The 21,802-nt window shown below is 41.4% G+C and overlaps 2 protein-coding genes across 3 annotated transcripts in view; both read left to right on the top strand.

Moving 5' to 3' along the window:
* The window catches only part of abraxas2 (abraxas 2, BRISC complex subunit), a 15,297-nt gene extending 13,659 nt beyond the window's left edge, over nt 1–1,638 (top strand). For both annotated transcript variants that reach the window (XM_028602839.1, XM_028602838.1), the window contains exon 9: nt 1–1,638. This exon is cut by the window's left edge and continues 1,515 nt beyond it. The gene's annotated coding sequence lies outside the window, so the exon portion shown is untranslated.
* Nucleotides 1,639–1,725: 87 nt separating this feature from the next.
* zranb1b (zinc finger, RAN-binding domain containing 1b) lies at nt 1,726–21,449 on the top strand. The gene is made up of 10 exons (XM_028602837.1): nt 1,726–2,620; nt 4,085–5,100; nt 9,074–9,261; nt 10,734–10,887; nt 11,788–11,859; nt 14,908–15,106; nt 16,106–16,226; nt 16,544–16,673; nt 20,619–20,848; nt 21,091–21,449. Exons 2-10 carry the CDS (start codon nt 4,179–4,181, stop codon nt 21,307–21,309), a joined length of 2,235 nt encoding a protein of 744 aa, XP_028458638.1. The 5' UTR covers nt 1,726–2,620; nt 4,085–4,178; the 3' UTR covers nt 21,310–21,449.
* The last annotated feature ends 353 nt before the right edge of the window (nt 21,450–21,802 follow it).

Genomic DNA, 21,802 nt, shown 5'->3' with positions numbered 1-21,802 from the left:
GCAACACAGACAGCTACCACTAAAATACTGCATCTGTCTGTTCTTCTTCATATAAAACCCTGGCTGCTATTTCCACTTCACAGTGCTGGTTGTCTCCAATGCTACCAACCGTGATCATATAACCACTCAAGCTCACTTCTCACTGACTTGTTCTCTATTAAAGTCAAAATGGAAGGCCGATACCCCCTGTAGTGTGTGTGAATTGTAACCTTGGGAACAGAGAGCGAGCAATCATCTGCCTGTCTTGGCATAATCGACAGCAGACCTTGTGTATTCTGACCTGGTTGGGTCGATGTTACTGTATATGTACGTGTATGGACCTGGATAATGTGATGAAAACCTCGTGAACTTGCTTCAGTATACAGTGCCTTCCACTCGGGGCAGTTTCTATCTGCACACAGAACACATTCACAGATCTCTCTTGAGGGGTATAACAAACTGTGTTGTGTTTGCAATAATCGGCTTCCAGCTTTCTTTTTAAAGTCCTGCAGGTAAATGACTCCCATTCCATGGTGTGGTGTTATGTCTATCTGAAACCGTCTTCACTGCTTCCTAAAGCTTTTTTTCTTTCACTGACAACTTCTGAGTGGATCTGCATCTCATGGTTGCAGCTGTGACGTCGCTTGCTTTATTATTCAAAACTGGAATTATAACTGTATACTTCCTGCAATGCAGAGGTGGTATGATGAGCATGACTGACATGCAGATTACTTTTTAAAAACATCTTGGCCTGTTTGAAGACAACTTCGATTCTAGACACTTGTATTCAGCATGGGCAGACGTTTGCACTGCACATGAAGGATGTTGCACTCACAAATGAAGACATTTTGTGGTGGGAGAAGCTTTGCCTTGTGAACAAGCTTTTTTGTTTTGTTTGTTTTTTTACACAGACTGTTTTTATGTCATGGTTTTTGCCTCATTTTATTTGCCCTGATGTGTATTGCCAACGCATCACTTATCGGGGACTGGCACTCAAAATGTTAAGTAATAATCACCCAGAGTAACACAATCACACAATGTTAAAATAAATGACAAAATCAGTTTGGTAGGAATATTGTTTCCTTTTAAGTACTGGAATATAATAAGGAAATATATAATGAATGTATAGTAGACAAGGGGGGGTGTTAACATTTAAACAACACTTACTGTATAAGCTTGTCTCAGTTGAGTGTTGTGGTGGTATAGAGCAGCAGTTCTCAATGTTGGTCCTCAATCTTAATCCTTGCCCTCAGTCCCTAGATGATTGCTTTTTTAAGTCTTTCAAGCTGACATCCCCAGGTGTAATCCTGACTTGATAGCCAGAATGAAAACCAGCAGGGCTCTGATGCTGAGGGCCACTGTTCTAAAGCTTGAGAGGAGTAACATTGTTAGGATCCTATAGCTTTCAAGTTCCATCTAAGTAGAAATGTTCACTCATGTACTCTTAATGTAGGGGGTGACCCTTTCCTTCCTTCCCTGAGTATGCCATTGCAACATCAACACCTCCCTGACAGCACAAAGTCCAGTGCACAGCTTCAAACTTCTCAGCTTTTATCTGGACGATGTGTACTTGACGAAAGTAGACCAGAGCTTGCTTGGACGAGCACGGAGAATATTGTTCTTATAAGTGGGGGACAATAAATGAGATATGTGCTATGATGTGCCTTTGTTTTGTTATTGCAGTAAATAGAATATCACTTTAAATGTGCAAGAGATTTTAAAACTCTTTAAAATGCATATTGTTACATTCTCTTATTTTTGAACATGTATTTTGCAGGTTATAGCATAGAATGACTGGAAACCATTTTTTGTTTAGCGTTCTCCAAAAAACATATCTTATTCATTTATTTTGGATGTGTATTTCTATGCGCAAAACTTACTGGTGTTTGTTTCAATGACCTCACATTCAAGTGTGACGGGCTTTCTTGTAAACAAGAGTTGCATCAGTGCATCCCATTTTTTTGCAGGTGAACAAATTACTGGGTAAAGTATTAATTATGGTGCAAATAAATTTTTGGCTTCGGAGTGTGTAGACGCCAAGCGCCCGTCAGTAATAACAATTGAGCGCTGAGAACTTGCTCAAGCTGTCATGCATTACTGCAGACTGCTTGCTGCAGTATTTTTACGATGACATCATCCCCTTATCCCGTTTGAGGGGATACCACGTGGTTGCTTGCCAAAGATGCAACAAATTGCGATGCACAATTAAAAACAAACATATTTTTACTGTAACTAACTGGACCCATCGCCTAAATGAAAATCCTCTCTAAACGGAAATCTGCCGTCGCTATTACTGTTACATTCGAGCCTGTTTTGCTTTCACGAAGCCTTTTAACAGTTGGAATGAAGACCTAGTATGTGATTGGTCAGTGTCAAGGGATACATAAAAATCCACCAATCAGATTGGTTGGCAGATTCAGGTGGTAAACCCTGATCCTGCCTCTGACTGTAACGGCCCAGAGAGCTCTCTGCTCTCCCTCGTAGTGTATTTTTTAGTCCTGCTTCGGTTGCTTCCCTTCCCCTGTGCCGCCATTAAAGCCCGTCAGCTTGGTGTTTGGGAATCGGGGAAAAGGATGAAAATGATTTAAAGCGTCAAAGCAGACGGCCGAGGGACGGGACTAGGGGGGGTTCTTGCTCCGCGGTATGTATGGACCTTCAACTGCCAAGTTAACGGCGCACAAATAAGTAAATATGCGGTTTGTGTCGGCCAAGTGAGAGAAGCCTGAGTTCGGATTGTAGTGGGTTTCTGTGGTTTTGGGGGCGAAGCTCCATTTGTTTTGGCCACAGTGGGAGACTGAGGAGTGTAAACAAAACACGGGTAGCGTTAAGGGTTTATCTCATCTTTGTAGAGTTGATAAGGGCCTCTCAAACGGTTAACGTTACAGGCAGAATGGGGCACAATATAATCCCGTAATGTTAGCGAGCCGCCAGCTAGCTTGGCTTTAATTCCTGGCTGGTAACCCGAACCAACGTAACGTTAGCTTAGTTGTCATGTAAGATAACATACAGCTAACGTTAGCTCGCTCCGTGGGTCTGTTGACACACGATACAGCGTTAGTAACGTTAGCTAGTTTTGTTAGTTAAGTATTGTCAGCTGCAAATGCACACATGACACTAGTCGACTGCTCATTTGAGTTAAACTGTTTATTTCAGGCAAATGTATGCATTTTGTGCATCAGTAACGTTAAACAGGTTGGACGTGATTAACTTAGCTGTTAAACATGTGCAAGGTTCCAGTGCGTTTATTATTTTTTGTTAGCTTTGCGTACAAAACCTGCAGCTCTGTAGGAATCGTAACCGATTACGAAACGTTATCTCTCAAAAGTGTTGAATACCTCACGGTGTGTTGGTAAACTTGGAGGCGTGGTGTAAACACAGTAACAACAACTCTTCTGTAAACTGTCCCAGCGAGCCAGCTTTATTTAATTACGTTAGCTTTTGTCTCGTAAATACTGTTCAGAATGTAACACGGGCACACGTTAACTTTCATAATTATGTGGCTTTGGGGCGAATTCAATTTCAGTGCATCAGTAAGTGTCGTAACCAGTCACGCGCCTCCCTGCTGGGTGTCTGGTTTCATTATGTCCTCTTGTTACCCATATCTGTTGGGGCGAATTTGTCGGGTGTATATAACTTACTGTATGCGTTTAAAGCCAGTGTCAGGTTTTAATAGAGCCGCGGAGATTCAGTGTTGCAGTCAAGACTTCATCCTGGCACTTTGCTTTGAGGGTGTCTTAACATTGATTGCTCCCTTTTGATATTTGCTGCAAATTTAAGACAGGTCAAGAGCAAACAGCACTGTAGATTTTTGCAAGTGTTTGACGGCTGAGTGGCACATGTGGCTGTAATAAAGCATGCTTTGTCTATGTTTTGTGTAATGTGCACAATTGGAGAGATTTACCACTGAAAACCTGGAAAGTTTGAATGCAGAAACATTTATCTCCAGTGTTAATCATTTAACATTTGAGAAGTGTTTATTTTTTTTTTAGTTATAAGTTATTTTGTTTTGTATTTTTTTTTTATTATGTAGTGTAGTTAAGTATGTTTATTTGGCATAAGATCAAAGCGTTTTGCTAAAGTACCGTTTTTTTCCTTTGTTCCCTAGTGTACAGCTTGCTGTGTGATCTCCTTAAGAGTGGATCTGCCAAGCTGAGAACCCCTCTGAACGGCAGGAAGCCTCCCTCTGCGGTGGTGCGACGATGACCGAGCTGGTTGCCAAGTGGGCCTGTGAATACTGCACATACGAGAACTGGCCGTCAGCCATCAAGTGCACCATGTGCCGCGCTCAGAGGCCCAGTGGGGGTGCCATCATTACTGAGGAGCCCTTCAAGAGCAGCCCAGCTCTGGATGCCAGTCTGCACCAGTGGGACCCTGCAGGCCTCAGCAACAGCCCAACCCAGGGGGGCTCCAGCTTACTTATTTGTCCAGACTCCAGTGCCCGACCCCGTGTACGCATTGCTGATGTACCTGAGACTAGTAGCAAGTGGTCGTGCCAGATGTGCACCTACTTGAACTGGCCTCGGGCCATCCGTTGCACCCAGTGCTTGTGCCAGAGGCAACAGGCTCAACAACAACAGCATGGGCAACATGCATCCCATCAGGGACATCATACCCAGCAGCCACGCAGCCCCACAGAATCACCCCAGACCTCAGGCTCTGGATGCCGCCTGGCTTCCCCGGCCACCACTACAGACCCCTGTGAGGAATATAATGACCGTAACAGGCTCAACACTCATGCACAACACTGGACCTGCACTGCCTGCACTTACGAGAACTGGGCCAAGGCACTCAAGTGTGTGGTGTGCGACCATCCCAGGCCAAATAGTCTGCTAGCAGAACCCATCGAGCTGGCATCAGAACCTGAGAGTGTTGTTGGCCATGTGGTTGGGCAAGGAGTAGGGAGTGTGCTAAGTGGGGTGGTGGGTTGTAGCAGCAGCCAAAGGAGGTCACCCCCGACCTCAAAACGGGAGTCAGAGGTGAACATGGACTTTCAGAGGATTGAACTGGCATCAGGGGCTGGGATTGGGAGCAAAGAGGAGCTGGAAGTGGATTTCAAAAAACTGAAGCAGATTAAGAACAGAATGAGAAGGACTGATTGGCTGTTCCTCAATGCCTGTGTTGGTGAGTTTCAAGAATATATGATTTTTGTTGAGGTAAATTTAACTTTTGTTATGAGGTGGGCAATGAGCCAACTGAATGATGTGAGGTAGGCCAACAGAGAATAATGTGACTGTGAAATAAGATTAGATCAACTTTATCGTCTGTCACAAAGCAACAACTTTTCCTTTGAAAATGCTCAACATTAACCAAACAATGCACATTTAAAACACTTTATTTATTTAAAACACACATTTACGTAAAATAGGACTAAAACTATGACTGCTTTTTTTTTTTTTTTTTTTTAGAATTTGTGTCAATGCTTAAAATGGTTCTACCACCTCCAAGGTAATTGGTTGAAATGCAGATTATATAGCCAAGTCCAGGTGATTATGGTTTGTGTCCTACTGATGCAGATATACTGTATGCTTAGAAATCCCCTGTATTCAGATAGTGTAAAACTTCACTACACAAACAGTGTCCAGCCACCCACACTGTGAATGTGGAGTGGGAGGGAGGATGAACATTTTAAGAACAACTAGTGATTTCTCCCCCCCCCCCCCCACTCACTTGTTTTCCTGCCTTATTATGGCTACATAGAGTTTGTTCTGCACACCCACTCAACCTCCAGTTCTTTTTCATAATATGTCTCTTTAACAGACAATTCTTTTGTGTTACACTGACAGCACAAATTTGACAGTCACACATGCATTTGATATCCCAATGAAGCCCTTGCAGCGATGAATAGTCATACAGGTTTTCATGCCGCTACATTCTTTAAAGCAAAGGGATAATCAGATCTGAATGTCAGAAAAACATCACTATAGTGAGTATGCTTCTGGTCCTACACTGGGTCTATTACTGCATGTGACAGGGTGAATCCATTCAGTCTGTGTGGCTTGTCCCCTTGGGACCAAGTCTTGTCTGGTCAGAGTGTCTGATGTGAGTGGGTTTGATTTCTTTGAGCATATGCAGTGTTAGCTCTTCTTATCTTATCAGAAATGTTTCCATTGTCCCTTGAAGGAAATTAAATCTAAGCCGCGTCAGAAATCCATCCCTATTTGCCATCAAAGTTATCATGTGTACTTTGGATAAGTTTGGGTCTGCCGTGGCCAATTCTTTTTATGACAAATATCTGCTTATTATTTCCTCGATTAATCATTTGGTCTTGAGAATATATCGATAGTTGCACAATGCTATTTTTCGCCTATGGTCTTGAAATGACACACAAGTTACACTAATGCCTCACCACATCTGTCAGCAGTGACACAAGGTGATGATGAGTCAAAAGTATTTGATATCCCAATTTACTGCTCACGATATAGCAAACTACCTAGTTTTAATTCTCATAGTATAGTGAATGAATGAATGAATGAATGAGGTGTGACCCAGCTACAGTTTCAGAGGCCATAGATGTGAGTGCTGAGGAGATGCAAGTGAGTCTGTCCTCTGTTGCTAGGAAGTGTTTCCTGTCATTGACTATAGACCTCAGTGTTTGTAAACAGTGGCCTCAAAGTTTTGATTGGTGCTCTACTTTCCTTCACTAAAAATAGCATGACCCATGCAACAGAAGTAAAAAATAAATAAGTCTCGGATAACTACACACTATATATAGGCTTATATACTATATCCACACTTTAGGGGCGACCTTCTGTGGATGACCCAAGATCAACTCCCTAAACTCACTATATATAACTTCCACCTTCACAACTAGTACCAGGTCAGATTCAGCCCTCAATACTTATTTTCAGTTCTGCCAATGGGGTGAGATAATTGTACTTGTCTCCAGTGCAGGTTTCAGTAAGTCTCTTGAAATCAGTGTCAGTATCTTGAAACACTACAAAAGGAGGCAGATTGCTACTATTACAAAGGAAATTATCCTGACAAAACATTTACAGGTACATTTATCACTTTTGTCCGAAAGCAACAAACAAATTGGGTACAACCTACACCACAGTAGATAGAAAACTATTAGTTTTTTAATCAGTGAAATAATCTCCTTATTTGCACATTATTTTGCTTGTTTAAAGACGTTGTAAAAAGCTCACCTTTGCAGTATGTAAATTTAGTTACTTTTCCCATGTGATTTGCAGTAGACATACAATTTAAAAAATAAAAAAAAATATGAATATGAATCGGTAGAGCTTGAATCGCGATTCGAATGGGAATCGTTTTTTTTTGTTTTGTTTTTTTCACACCCCTAATGCTTAGTTTGACAAACTGATAAACCAGAATACGTATATGGAACAGCAAAGAAAACCCAAACTATTTGAACATCTCAAGCCTTATTCACTTTTTTAACCAACAATTACATTTAGTTTATTACTTACTGAAGTGGATGGTTGGAATACCAACATTGGTCTGTTTATTTTCCTATGATCGAGGCGAACACTATCCACATTAATGAAAGGAAAGAACATGTACTGTGTGGAGGGAAAAGACCAGCATCCTTAAGCCTGATTCAATACCTTTCTCCTTTGTCATTAAGTGTACGGCCGTTTGCATATTTGCGCTTTTTGTGTTCTCTAAAAGATCTGTGGGTTCAGAACTGACCGCAGGGCTACAGGCACACCCGCACTAAAGGAGTGTTTTGTGGAAAGTGGTTGTGTGATCCCTCTCTATCCCACTGCGCTGCTATTGTGTAGTTTCTCTCCTGATCTCTCACAGTGCTAGCCAGCTCCACATGGCACAACGAGTCCTTCCACCCACTCTGTGTCTCTCTCGCTCTTGCTCTCACTCACACACACGCAGCTGAGCATTGTGTGTGGTCCTTTGACGTGAGAACAAAAGCTCAACAGTGTTTGCTGTCAAATGTACGAGCGAATACTACATGGGCCTTTACTGTATAATGCTAGAAATGTTTCCACTTTAAGGTTTGATTTCATTTTGTCATAATGACACACACGGCCACATAGATTATTCTTTTTCAATAGATAATAACGTTGGCTTTAACTAACTGTGTTGCTGTATCGCAGCAATGGAGGCTGGAAAGGGTGCTGAAACCTTCTGAACTTTTTCTTGTGACGAGCTGATCATTCAACCACCCACAGAAAAAGTTCAACTTCACAGCTGAGCATCCAGGTAGTCAGTGTGTAAAAAAAAAAAAAAAAAAAAAAAAAAAGTAACATTTTCATGTGCAATTTATATAGTAAAAGATCGATATTTGACGTCCGTGTATCGATACAGTATTACCACGGTGAATATCGAGCTACAAATATCGTTTTTCCCCCCACCCCTAATAGTTTGACTGTCTTGTTGAATAGATCAGCGCTTGAGTTAGTGTGCTGGTGGTTGACATAAATAGCTTCTGTCGGACAGTAATATTTACACTTTGTGTCAAAAAAGAAAAGAAAACACCTGCATCTGTCGGATCAAACGCATCCTTTAACCCTGACGCTAAGATCTAAGCCTGAAGATTAAGAGGGGGAAAAAAAAATAACTGACAGATTACAAGTGGCGGCATATTGTCTTTTCCCCTCGACTTCCAAGTCATTGAAGTCTCAAAGCTGTTACAGCTGTCACAGAGAAAAAGAACATTCTGATCTCTAATATTTTATACTTTGTTTGAGCAGAGAATGTCCTCAGGTTGTTCTTAGGAATCTTAGGATAGTTAACTTTTATATCCAATGTGCTCGGTCATGATGTGATTTTAACCACAGTGATCAACAAGTTCACCAGCCTACAAAGTACACGCATTTAAGATGAAAACAAAAAGTTAACTAATAAACTCCTTTTTGTTTTACTTTCAGATCTTTTGATTTATATAAATCCATATGCTGCTAATTCTGTGTTTAGAAGGTCTCCATTCAAAGTAAAACACTCTAAAAATGTGAAGTTGTGTTGACTTCTAATTAAATGCAAAATGTTCTTTTTTGCAAACTGCCCACTTGTTCTAATATGGCAAATGTTTACTTGTTTACTATTTAAAAGTATCATAGAAAAGGTTTAATCATGTGATATATTAATGTGACCTTTTGCCTTCCTCTTTGATTGAAAGGTGTTGTGGAAGGTGACCTGGCAGCTGTGGAGGCCTACAAGTCATCGGGAGGTGACATCGCACGACAGCTAACATCAGACGAGGTGCGCCTATTAAATCGGCCCTCAGCATTTGATGATGGCTTCACGCTGGTTCACCTAGCCATCCGCTTCCAGAGACAGGACATGCTGGCTGTGTTACTTACAGAGGTCAGTAGACACAACTAGTAGATTATTAGTATAATTCAGGAATCACTTGCCCCAGGTATTGGCTGATGAAGAAGTATCTTTTTAAATTCTGTTTACACTGCGGCCACACGCTAGACTCTGCCGGTATAAACACCAACTATGCATGCTGGTAGATAGATCAATGTGGATCATTCTGTGCAACAAATACAAAATGTATTTTCTCAGTTATTAGCTGTGTTACATTACTCAAATTTCTCATGCTTCCATTCCACCTGTAATAAAAAAAAATAAAAAATAAAATAAAAAAGCTTAAATTTTGTACAATTTACAAGCTTTAAAAGAGAATGATGAGACCAAATACTATATTGTAAAAACTGGAGGGTCTCCAGTGAAAAATACACCCTTGAATTATGGGTGTGATTGCAGCAGTGCTTGTTTCTGGGTCAGCGATTCAGCTGTTTCTTCAGTCTCTAAATCTCAACATCCAATGAGATCAGTCAGGAGGAATCACAAGGGCAAAGGGTCTGTAGAGAGGAAAGGGACTGGAATTCAACCGCACACTCCTCTCTGTGCTTAAAGGAAGTCTGCGATGTAATATAGCCGTTCCTATATTTGTAATGATTTCGTGTTTTTATTTGTTATATTGAGTATTTTGTTAAAAATGTGTATTTCCTGGTGTGTCTATGTAACAAGAAGGCTTGTTGTGTGTGTGTATGTGTGTGTAGTGTGCATGTGATGGGGTTGATTGCAACTCGCTTGCCGTCAGCACTGTGATCCCAGATTATCTTTATACACACCTCTCCTCCCACACTGAGTCACTGTCCCAGTTTCTTTTCAGAGGGGGTCAGAGAGTAACCTCTGGCTCATGCCCTGAAATGCTTTAAAGCTGCTTGAACAACAGACACAGATTAAAAAAAAAATGTCCTCGTGTTGTCCTAGAGGCAAATTAGATTAGATCAGTGAAAGTAAAATTAGATCAGATCACTTAGTCAACTATGCTGGAAAAATAATTTCACTTAGAGCCACGGTGTTCTCACTGTATACAACATGTGCCAAACTGTTATTCAGCAGCCATCACTAGCCTAAACCAAATACTGTAATTCGTACAACCAAAACCTTCCCCCCCAGAAAGCAGTCATTCTTTATTTAATGGCATCGTCAGAAGTCTTCTCTACTTTAGGAATGTATTTAAACTGCAAGACATCTGAGATTGTCTCAAGTTTACCATCCTGTCATCATTTTGCATCTTAGCCTTCTAATTTCTCTCTAGTAGCCTTTCTTAGTAATTTTACAAATCTTAGACCACTGTGTGATACAGTTGGTCACAGCATGCAGCTTAACTACCTTGAAAGCTGTTTTTGCATTAGCTATTGTTTTAATGTTTTTTGGTTACTTAGAAATAGAAATTCTCTCGCTCAATTATCAGCCTCTGTCTCATATACTCTTTTTGATTTAGATTATACTTCCTTACCATTATCCTCTCCTCTCTGCAGGTGTCCCAACAGGCAGCCAAGTGTATTCCAGCCATGGTGTGTCCTGAGCTAACGGAGCAGATCCGTCGTGAGGTGGCAGCCTCTCTCCACCAGCGCAAAGGAGACTTCACCTGCTATTTCCTCACTGACTTGGTGACCTTCACCCTGCCTGCAGGTCAGCACCACAAACAAATATGCTAATGTCTATAAACAATAGACATGAACGTCATATCATGAATTCCAGAAGCTGTCAAAGTGTACTTTCTGTGTTTTGTATAAGGGCAACTTAAACTTGAATTAAGTTTTGAATTAAGGTTAACTTCAAACTCTGTAGCTGAAGAAACCCAGTCTAGCCATCCCCTCTGGCTTGCCATGTGTAGAATGCTTGTTTTGTTTACTGGTGGTGTATGAAATTCCTTGTTGTTTGGATGCTAAGGGGTCAGAATTCTGCAGTTGCCTGTTTCCAACTGCAGAAGACGGAGGCTACCTCTGGCTCACTGTTTGAGTATTGTTCTTGCATACTGAGTATATGGCCAACAATGTCTCTTGTTCATAACAAAGCTATATTTAGCAATTTTGCCAGTGACTGTAAAATTGCATGCATTCAGTGCAATTTCTGTAAAATTTCATTCTATTCTATTTATGGTCCAGTCTGTTGCTGGTAGCTAAGCTGAGGATATTTGTTATGTAGAGTGTTCAGGACAATGCAGAAATTGGATCCTGGCCATTATAGAAAGCCATTCTGTTCAGTTCCACAAAGTCACTGCATTCATTTATTTTAGCTAAAGAATAAGCTACTGTGTTGACAAGAGCTCCAAGCATTCAGTGTAAGCCAGTGGCCATTGTGGAAAGAAAACAAAACATAGTGGCTTGAGTTGAAATGAGCCACTACAGAAAAATGTTTTTAGTTGGCCTATTCAGTAATTACATTTTCAGTAAGTATTATTGCTAGTTTAAGAAGAGATTTAAACATTCATCAAATAAAATATGAATAAAACTGTGCACCTGTGTCCCCTCTAATAATGCCCTTTTTTGATTTCTGTCATTTTGTTCTCTTCTTTTTTTTGTGTGTCAGACATTGAGGACTTGCCCCCAGCAGTTCAGGAGAAACTGTTTGATGAGGTGCTGGACCGAGACGTACAAAAAGGTGAAATATTTACTATATCAACTTCATGACTTACAGATGCAATAGCTTTGAGAGAGAAACTAGATCCAAGATGACAATGATGGTCTGGCTTGGCAACCAGAGGGAGCACCCTCACAAACTGTGTACTATAATGGGAAGGCTGCAGAATACGGCCAGTGTTCATTACTTTTCCCTCTTGCCAACACAGCGTTTTTCCTGCCTGCTTGTCACTCTGCCAGGAGGTCTGTCTTTATCGTGTGTACCAGTTGCGTCTGCCCTAATCACCCTAATGGTGTTTTAGGGATTTCTCTGATCCCCATTGAATGATTGTACTTCCTCTCAGCACACACACACACACACACACACACACACACACACACACACACACACACACACACACACACACACACACACACACACACACACACACACACACACACACACACACACACACACACACACACAAATATAGGAATGTATCATGGTAGCAATCTAGCATAATGCAAGAAAGATCAATCCTAGAAGCTTTAATTATGCCCAGAATCATTTTATTCATTTCAATGCTTAGTCTGATTTTAAACTGAATAAAATCAACATCGTCATAATGTTACGTCTGTTCAGCTGCAAGCAGCAAGGAAGCTTAAAGAGATTGAGCTTCACAAGGCAAAGCAGCGTGATAAGTGTGATCATATTCATGATTTTGCCATAACGGACATTAAAATGCTAATATTTTTATTGAAACAAGCACGTGGTAGATTAAAAACTAAGACCCTCGTTGCTGTGAGGCCACACTGCCAACCAATGACCACCGTGCTGCCCTTTTCTAAGTAATAGTTTGACATAGCGAATTGTTTATACACTTTTTGTTAAGTGCAATTCAAAAAATGTCAACCTAGTACTAAAGTACAAGAGTTTTATCTTCTACTTTTTACCCCAATGCCAGGGTTTGATGTCATAAGCAACTTTTTCCCCACCCTTTACGCTTCTTGGGCTGTTTCTGCTTCCCCAAACCTTCCTCATTGTTGTCATCGTCTAAGTTAAACGTGGCAGTCTGAGTTAGCCCATTTCTCATAGCATGAGAGCTTTTCTTCCAGCTCCTCTAGCTTCAGGGAAAGCATCTTCTCCTTCTTAGAGGCCCTCCCCTTCTGCTGGATGCAGAAATCCTGTTGCCGTCGAACCTTAATGTTGAGCGCCTGGATTTTTTTGTAACTGCTCTTCCTTAATAGCCTCCTTATGTGCTCTTTCTGCCTTTTTAATTTCTCTAACATATCATGGAATATCAAGGTCTTACCTTTGTAGCACAGTTTCATGTCTTCTAGCTCTTGAAGGTAGGCCTTTTACTGTCCTCATCATCTTTTTTTGGAGGGTCTCTCAAAGGTCATCTATTTCACGGCCAAGGATTTTCTCCCTCTCAGAGGCCTTCAGCTGCTGCTGCGTACACAAATCCTTGTCGGTTTGGAGCTTGATGTTGAGCTCCTGAGTTACATTTTGCTGTTCCTCTTTTTCTCTATTCTCTGCCATGTTCTTTTCAGCCATATGCTCATAAGGCATTTTAAGCTGCTCCACCATATTGCTCACAACCTTGTTATGACTCTCCAAAGCTTCAAGTTTAGATTCAAGCCTATCCACACAGGCTGAACACTCTGTTGGAAGCTTTTTTCCAATTCACGTTTCTTGTTTGAGGACGTTGTCTCCCTCAGAGATCTTGAGCTCCTCCTGGGTGCCGACATAATTTTCTTTTTGTACCATTGAATCAGGCTCCTGAGTTGTATCTTCTTGCGGCATCACAGGGACTTTCTCTGCCCTCTCATCCTTGTCCTTTATGGACACCTCTTCAAATGTCAGGTTATCGTCTTTGCAGCTCATTGGAAGTTGTTCTGTCTGACTGAGCAAGGCGCTGTTCAGCCTCTCCAAGGCTTCAAGTAAAGGTCCAAGCAAGCACCCAGATAGTCTGACCCCTCTGTTTGGAACTTGTCTTCCAAGTCACCTGTAAGTTGTTGGAGGACCTTGTCCCCCTCAGAGATCTCCTCTTGGGCACAGACATCTTTTTCTTTTTGTACCAATGATTTGGTCTTGTGGATGTTATTCTCTTGCTGCATCACAGTGACTTTCTCATTCTTTTCAGACTTGTCTTTGAATGTTAACTTATTCTCTTTGCAGCTCATTTTGTTCTATATCACTGTACGATTGTACTTGTCTTCCAGAGTGATGATCTCCATTTGCTTGTTGTATTTCCAAAAGTCTTCGTGTGTGTGTGTGTGTGTGTGTGTGTGTGTGTGTGTGTGTGTGTGTGTGTGTGTGTGTGTGTGTGTGTGTGTGTGTGTGTGTGTGTGTGTGTGTGTGTGTGTGTGTGTGTGTGTGTGTGTGTGTGTGTGTGTGTGTGTGTGTGTCTGTCAAACACAAATGTGATTTTAAGAACCCGGCAAGCTAATGCCTGTTCAATGGACGCATCATCAATAATACCTGTTTTTGTTATATAAACATATATCCTACAACACACACAAAAGAGATGCACGGGAAACCAGGCATGCATATTCTTCAGCCTCACTGTTTTTAATTTGATCTCATCGATCAAAGTCTTCCTGTGTACTGATCCCTTTTCATCAGTCAAAGCAGAGTTGTGTTAGGTCACTGCTAATGCGAACGGTTTGCTGGTTTTGATATTTACATGGGTTTTGTCAATAAATAGATGTCATGCCACAAAAAACTGTTTATTCTTTTACTTCGCTTCACTTTGCAACATGTTTCTGCCATTAATATTAGCATGTATAGGAAGAGATAACTGAACACTGTATATCTGATCGGGTTCCTGCCGTAACCTCACACTGTCATCCGGTTTTGTGGTGTACATGCAGTCCTATGTAAACATTGTTATGTCAGATCTATTTTCACAGGTGTGAATAATCATTACCACACTCTCCCAAACAGTCCTTTCAAATGTCATCCCTATTTTGCAACGTGGGAAAAAAACACTATGGCCTCTATACAACCCTCACACATTTCACAGTTAGTACCACTGAGGTTTTTCAAAGAGATCCAACACTCAACTTCTCCTCCCCTCTTGTTTAGAACTGGAAGAGGAGTCTCCCATCATTAACTGGTCCCTGGAACTTGGGACCAGGTTGGACAGTAGATTGTACGCCCTGTGGAATCGCACGGCTGGGGACTGTCTCCTCGACTCTGTGCTGCAGGCTACATGGGGCATCTATGACAAAGACTCAGTGCTCCGCAAGACCCTCCACGACAGCCTGCATGACTGTTCTCATTGGTAAGGCCTGCAGACCGCGGACTAGGAGTACATCTAACAGTGTGTTATAGTCCTTTAAAACACAACCTGTGAACAGTACTGTACAGTACAGTATGCATAATTTGCACCTAGTCTTAGGCACTTTCATACTGTTTTTAGCAGACTGAGTGACATAATGCACCACACATCAATAGTAGAAAAGTACTGACTTCATCTGTGCTGGATAGGTTGGTGCCCACATGAGAATGTTTTTAATAAGCTAGCACCTTAATTTGGGCAAGGTAAATATACTGCTATCTATCTATCTATCTATCTATCTATCTATCTATCTATCGCAGACTGAATACATACAGGTGTTTTTACATTGTCTCGACCATTGCAGCATGAGCAAATAATTCATATCTTACCCATGTTTATCCATTTAATTTAGCCCACTGTTTTACACAGTAATTTTACAAAACATGAACATGGTTGCATTTTAGTGTCTTGCTCAAGGACACTGAAAAAGCTAAAATTTGATATGTAATGGTCTCAAGTTACGTTTTTTTCCCCCCTTTTAGGATTGCATGACTATGTTGGAAATTGGGACATGTGGTTTAGAGGTTGGGATATATACCAAGAATCCAAAGTCTGGATTGCCGGCTCAGGCAGAGATCTGAGACTTTGATCTAGAAATGAGAGGCTTTTACTAGGGATTTAGACCAGTCAAACAAATTTTGAAAGGAGATTAATAAACTCTTACTCGAGTGTAAAGTTGGGAGCACTTGAACATTTTAAGGCCTGAAACCGATTCCATTGGAACACAACAACCCAGTGTGAATTTTTTTTTTTTTTTTTTTTTGCAGTGAGAATATTACTATTTAGATATAAAGAGTAATTGCCATCCAACCTTAACCACAACAGAAATAAATAGCAGTCACACCCCTTTCTGCACAGATAGGTCAATAAATGTCAAGAGACAAAAGTGTGTGTGTGTGTGTGTGTGTGTGTGTGTGTGTGTGTGTGTGTGTGTGTGTGCAGGTTTTACACACGCTGGAAGGAGTGGGAGTCTTGGTATTCCCAGAGCTTCGGCCTGCACTTTTCGCTTCGGGAGGAACAGTGGCAAGAAGACTGGGCTTTCATCCTTTCCCTGGCTAGTCAGGTACATGCACATGAAAGCAAACACACACATTAATATGGAGGACAGGCGCTTGATGTGCTTTAAATGTGACACACTAATGATGTATGAATTATGCAAGAAGCTTTACTGCTCTTACTGCAGTAAACTTAATCTGTAATGCCCTTTGAAAGTGCATCTGCCTGTCATCAGCACTTCTCTGCCTCTCACTGCTCCATGTGACTTCATAGCCTAAGGATTTTGGGCGGGTTGTTATTATATCTCATTAAATCTGGGTATGAAAGCACAGTAATTGTGAGTTTTTCACTTTTTAACACTTGCTGGGCCTTTTTCTTTTACAGCCAGGATCCAGCTTGGAGCAGACCCACATTTTTGTTCTTGCACACATACTTCGTAGGCCTATTATCGTCTATGGAGTGAAGTATTACAAAAGTTTCCGTGGAGAAACGCTTGGGTACACCCGTTTTCAAGGTAAGTTAGTTGACTGTTTGGACTACAGTTGTTTGGGTTAAAGCTCATTAAATGTTGAGTGCAGCTCCATTCCAGTGGCCGTAGAAGGACTAGATTTCCTTTGTGAAATAGTTCCAGCCTGCATGTGTCTGCATAGCTGACATAGCTGACATAACTGCCACTCTGAACTGTCAGTAATTGCTATTTACAACATGTATTAGGCTAGTGTCTTTCATTTAAGGGGTATTTTAGTACAGTGTGACTCAAAATAACAAACAACACAACAAAACACACCCACCTGTCATTGGCGCAGTGGTGGAAGAAGTATTCAGATACTTAACTTAAATAAAAGTACAAAATACCACACTGGAGTGTTATATACTCCACTACAAGTAAAAGTCCTGCATTCAAAACCTTAAAGGGGCTGTACTCGAAATACTGACACAAACAGCGTGCTGGGATTGCCTCCACATGGCTCTCACAGACCGTTCCCAAATACGTGAAACGCCTACTTCTTTTTTTCACGGCCACATGCACTAAAATGCACGGTGGCCGGATCATTACAAACAACAAAGAAGCTCAGATTACAACACGCACTGAGGGATTGTGACTTCATTCTCTGCTCAGGCAACATTACTCCACTATATTTTTATATGGCAAATATTTGTTTAAATTAAATTATTAAATTATTTGTCTAAATGTCAAGTACAGAACCTTTAAGTAAAAGCATGGAAGTACGATACGATATACTTTATTCTCCTTTTTAGGGAAATTAGTTTTGGACTCCAAGCAGTCCACATAAATAATGCCTTGACAGTTATAAACTAGGGCTGCATCTATCGATTATTTTAGTAATTGAGTACCAATTATTCCATCGATTAATCGAGTAATCAGATAAGAAATACTTTTGTTTAATTGAAGAGCAATAATGTACAAATAGTTTGGTTTAATTTTCAGAAAAAGCAAAAATTGTATTGCCTACATTGCTTACAATATCATCTCTCAAAAAACTAAACCTATTAAGTGCGGTTAAGTGCCATATTACACTTTAAAGAAAAAAAAAATTCTTAAATGCAATAACAACCTCAAACTAAGGCATACATTAAACATTACCTTAAGTTGTGCAACTTCAGAACTACAAGTTTCAACCTGAGACTGATTTGTATATAGGCTTATAAGTATATATAAGTTATACTCAACCTATTTTAATTTATATATTTGATTACAATGTCACACAGCTCTGTTACACTTATGCTAGTAGATCGTTGATCAGTTGTTTGTGCGTTTGGTGTGTTTTTCCAAAGGGATAGTCAACAAGTCGGCTCTTTAGATCAAATTGTGGTCACCGCTACGTATTTTCTTGTCTTTGTTTTTGGTAGGTGTTGTGTTTGGTGTGGTTTCATCGTCCATACGACTCTGTGATTTACTTTTGTCGGGTCCGCTTCGTGGAATGGATGATTAAGTTAGACTCAATGTTTTCTATTGAGATGCTGAAGCATTGACGTCGTGCTATTATTGCGGTAAGCTAGTTCGATTTCGCAGTAGACACACTGTACAGAGTTTTCGTTTTAATTACGTTGGAACTGATTCCAAACTTTGGACACTTTCTGTTGTTTTCTCCAGCCTGTTTCTTCTCTTAGCCCCTCTCTATTTACGCTCCCTTTCTTCATTTTGTAATCTGCGCCGTCAGTCTACATGGCATGTGTTGCCAGCAGCGTCAGCCCGGTGTGCGACCGTAATAATGATCCGTGCGGAAACACCGTGAGCGATACAACGTTGGTAACGTTGATTAAACAAAGCTTCGAGGCAAATCATTTTGCATTGAGGTTTTTTTAGTAATCGAATTATTCGAGTTACTCGAGGAATCGTTTCAGCCCTGTTATTAACAAAACAATACAGCACCAATTGTACCAGTCACAACCATAAATTGCACACATTTTGTGGTAAAAACATATTGCATGTACACCTAACCCCCCAGTAAAACATCTTGAAACTATTGCTATTAAATATGATGATTCCTATGTATGCTGCATCAATGTGTACGTTGCATTTTACTGCTGTAAGGTGTGCTTATTTTAACTACTTTATATTGTATGCTGTCCTGTGAGAACCACGTAGCTCTAAAAGTCAACTTTTCATGGTGTCAGAAAAAGAGCCCTGTTTCCAGGTGTGGGACGATGCAATTTCCAGCTGATCCAAGAGGGTTTTTAAATGGTTAATTTAGCTGAAGAAATAGTAGAATTTTCTCAATCCATAAAGGAACACTTTATCCCTCAGTTTATTGCAAAATCAATTGAAAATTCCCACATGTAGAGATGCAGATGTTTTCACTGGACAGGAAGGGTATGAGAAATGAACTAGCACCTATAGCTGTGAGTAAAAAGTACAATATTTTTCTCAGATACTGTAAAGTGGAGTATAAAGTTGCATAAAATACAAGTACCTCCAATTTGTACTCAAGTACAGTACTTAAATGTAAATGTACAGAGTTACATTCTAACACTGCATAGGCGCACACATAGATGCTGTGAAGTGTCTCACACACACACACACACACACACACACACACACACACACACACACACACACACACACACACACACACACGAACATGTGTAAACCATCAGAAACAATCCTGTGAGCGTGGAGAGCAGATCTACGTTTATGGCTCGCAGTAAAAACAGCCTTTCAGTTTGTCTGCTGAGTGATGCTGCACAGGGGACGATGAAAGTGCTCTGTAATGGCCAACTGCTATAACTGTAAAGCCTACCTGATGGAGCCGTGATTTACAGTTGCCAGGAGCCGATGTAAAACACACAGAGGGAGGCGTGTTTATATGGGCGCCTATAGAGAGGGGAGGGGAACTTAGTTAAAGTGGTGACCAAGTGAACCCAGTAAAAGCACAGTGGTTACTGGAAGAAAAGAGTAGCTAAACAGACAGGCTTCTTATTTGGGGTGTCCGTAACAGAAGTAGCCATGTGTTGAGAGAGCTGCTTTGTGTCTTATGGAACTGAAGAAATATGTGAAAGATGAGCAGATGTTTTCTGCTTTGTTTTGTGCATAACCAGTACGCCATTCTGTAGTTGACAAAGTGTTTCAACATTTCCAGTGGTGGAATGTTTGTATCAATATATTTTAGGCCCCGATCAGACAGAGGGCATTTTAGCAGCACGGGGCGGCCTTTTTAAAAGTGTTTTCAATGAGAGTGAAGCGTTTTGCTTCACAGCAAAATAACGGTTTGCTTAAGATGGGTGATTCGATGGTTACCTAGCAAGAATCACAAAAAGACGCAACTTGCAGTGCACCTGTCTGATCACAGAAAAGTGAGAAAACAATAAAAGAATATATATATTTGCTCGACAGTAAAGTGATTTATCACACTTGACATAACTGCAGTCACTTGTTCTTTGTCCAGTACATACATACTGGATTACTGTAGGTATTTAAGCTCAAGACTGAAGGGGGTGGCAGTAGCTCAGTCTGGGGAGTTGGGTTGCTGGTTCAAATCCCCATTGGACCAAAGTATGGTGGTGGACTGGTAGCTGGAGAGGTGCCAGTTCACCTTCTGGGCACTGCCAAGGTGCCCTTGAGCAAGGCACAGAACCCCTAATTGCTCGGAGCACCTTTCCATGGGCAGCTCCCTCACTCTGACGTCTCTCCATTAGTGCATGTATAGGTTCTGAGCATGTGTGTGTAATTCAGACCTGTGTGTAATAATAACAACAGAGTGAAAACATTGGAATTTCCCCTTGCGGGATTAATGAAGTATAAATTATTATTACTGTGCAATAACAACCGTAAAATTGCTTTAAAAAAGTAATGGCACTCAAAAATATGCTAATCACATGCCATATAATAACATCTCTTACCTTTACCCCCGTCTGTTAATTTAGATTTTCATAAAGACATAATGTATTTCTTTGAAAACCATTAAACACTATTTCTCCTTCCTTCTCCTCTCTCCAGGGGTGTACTTGCCCCTTTTGTGGGAGCAGAGTTTCTGCTGGAAGAGCCCCATCGCTCTGGGCTACACGCGGGGCCACTTCTCAGCGCTGGTGGCCATGGAGAACGACGGGTTTGACAATCGTGGCGCGGGCGCCAACCTCAACACAGACGACGACGTGACCGTCACATTCCTGCCGCTAGTGGACAGCGAAAGGAAGCTGCTTCACATTCACTTCCTGTCTGCACAGGAAGTAAGGACCTTCCCCCCCCCCCCCACTGTGTATACACCATTCCTTGTTTATCCTTTTGATTTCTCTTACGATTGATGCGTTTTTTGTTAGGACATGAAATCCCATTACTTGCAGGTTTGTCTCGTCTGTGTGAGCAGACCGAGCTTCAGCGGGAGAACATGATTTCCTGTGTTTAGAGTAGTGATAACGCCCCCACCACCCCCCCCCCCTAATGGCCATGTCTGTTTCCCCTTGTCCCTCAGATGGGTAACGAAGAGCAACAGGAGAAGCTGCTGCGGGAGTGGTTGGACTGCTGTGTAACGGAGGGCGGGGTTTTGGTTTCTCTTCAGAAAAGCTCCCGCCGCCGCAACCACCCACTCGTCACCCAGATGGTGGAGAAGTGGCTAGACGGCTACCGGCAGATCCGCCCCTGCGCCTCTTTGTCCGACGGCGAAGAGGAGGAAGACGACGACGACGAGTGACAGAAGCGGGGCGGGAGGCTGTCTGCGGGGGGGGCAGGACTCCTCTCTCTTACAGTTCTCTTTTAATTCTGTTTTCCTTTCCCGACACGGACAAACTGTGAAAGCCTTCGGGAGAGAACAGGGAACCCACGAACCCCCACCCACCCACCCACAGGCACTCGGACATTAACTTAAAACCCACTCAACATTTCACTCGGACATACCCGACACTGACAAACTCAACTGCTGCGAAACACCAATTCGGGGAGCGAATAAAGGTTTACGAATGCAAATGCCCTTTGGATTTGTTTTGATTTTCAAATATAAAGGAAAAAAGTTATCTTTAATACATAGATGTAAATGCATGTGGTTGTTTAAAAAGAAAAAAAGAGTATAAGGAAATATACCAGCAATGATTCAAATCAACACTTTATATCTATTCAGTGTGGGCACTGACAAAAGCACACTTCTTCTCAAACTTGTTTTCCCAGTTTAAGAGTTGGCTTATTTAGCA

This window comes from Perca flavescens, chromosome 17 (genome assembly GCF_004354835.1).
Source record: "Perca flavescens isolate YP-PL-M2 chromosome 17, PFLA_1.0, whole genome shotgun sequence".
NCBI lineage: Eukaryota > Metazoa > Chordata > Actinopteri > Perciformes > Percidae > Perca > Perca flavescens.
Note: the sequence above shows the minus strand (reverse complement) of the source record. Positions and strands in the feature narration are given on the sequence as shown.

Excerpts from the sequence above, each read along its gene's own strand:
- zranb1b (XM_028602837.1), top strand. The coding sequence starts at position 4,179 with ATGACCGAGCTGGTTGCCAAGTGGGCCTGTGAATACTGCACATACGAG. Across the intron at positions 15,107-16,105 it reads CTGCATGACTGTTCTCATTG|GTTTTACACACGCTGGAAGG; the intron begins GTAAGGCCTGCA and ends GTGTGTGTGCAG. Across the intron at positions 20,849-21,090 it reads ACTTCCTGTCTGCACAGGAA|ATGGGTAACGAAGAGCAACA; the intron begins GTAAGGACCTTC and ends CTTGTCCCTCAG.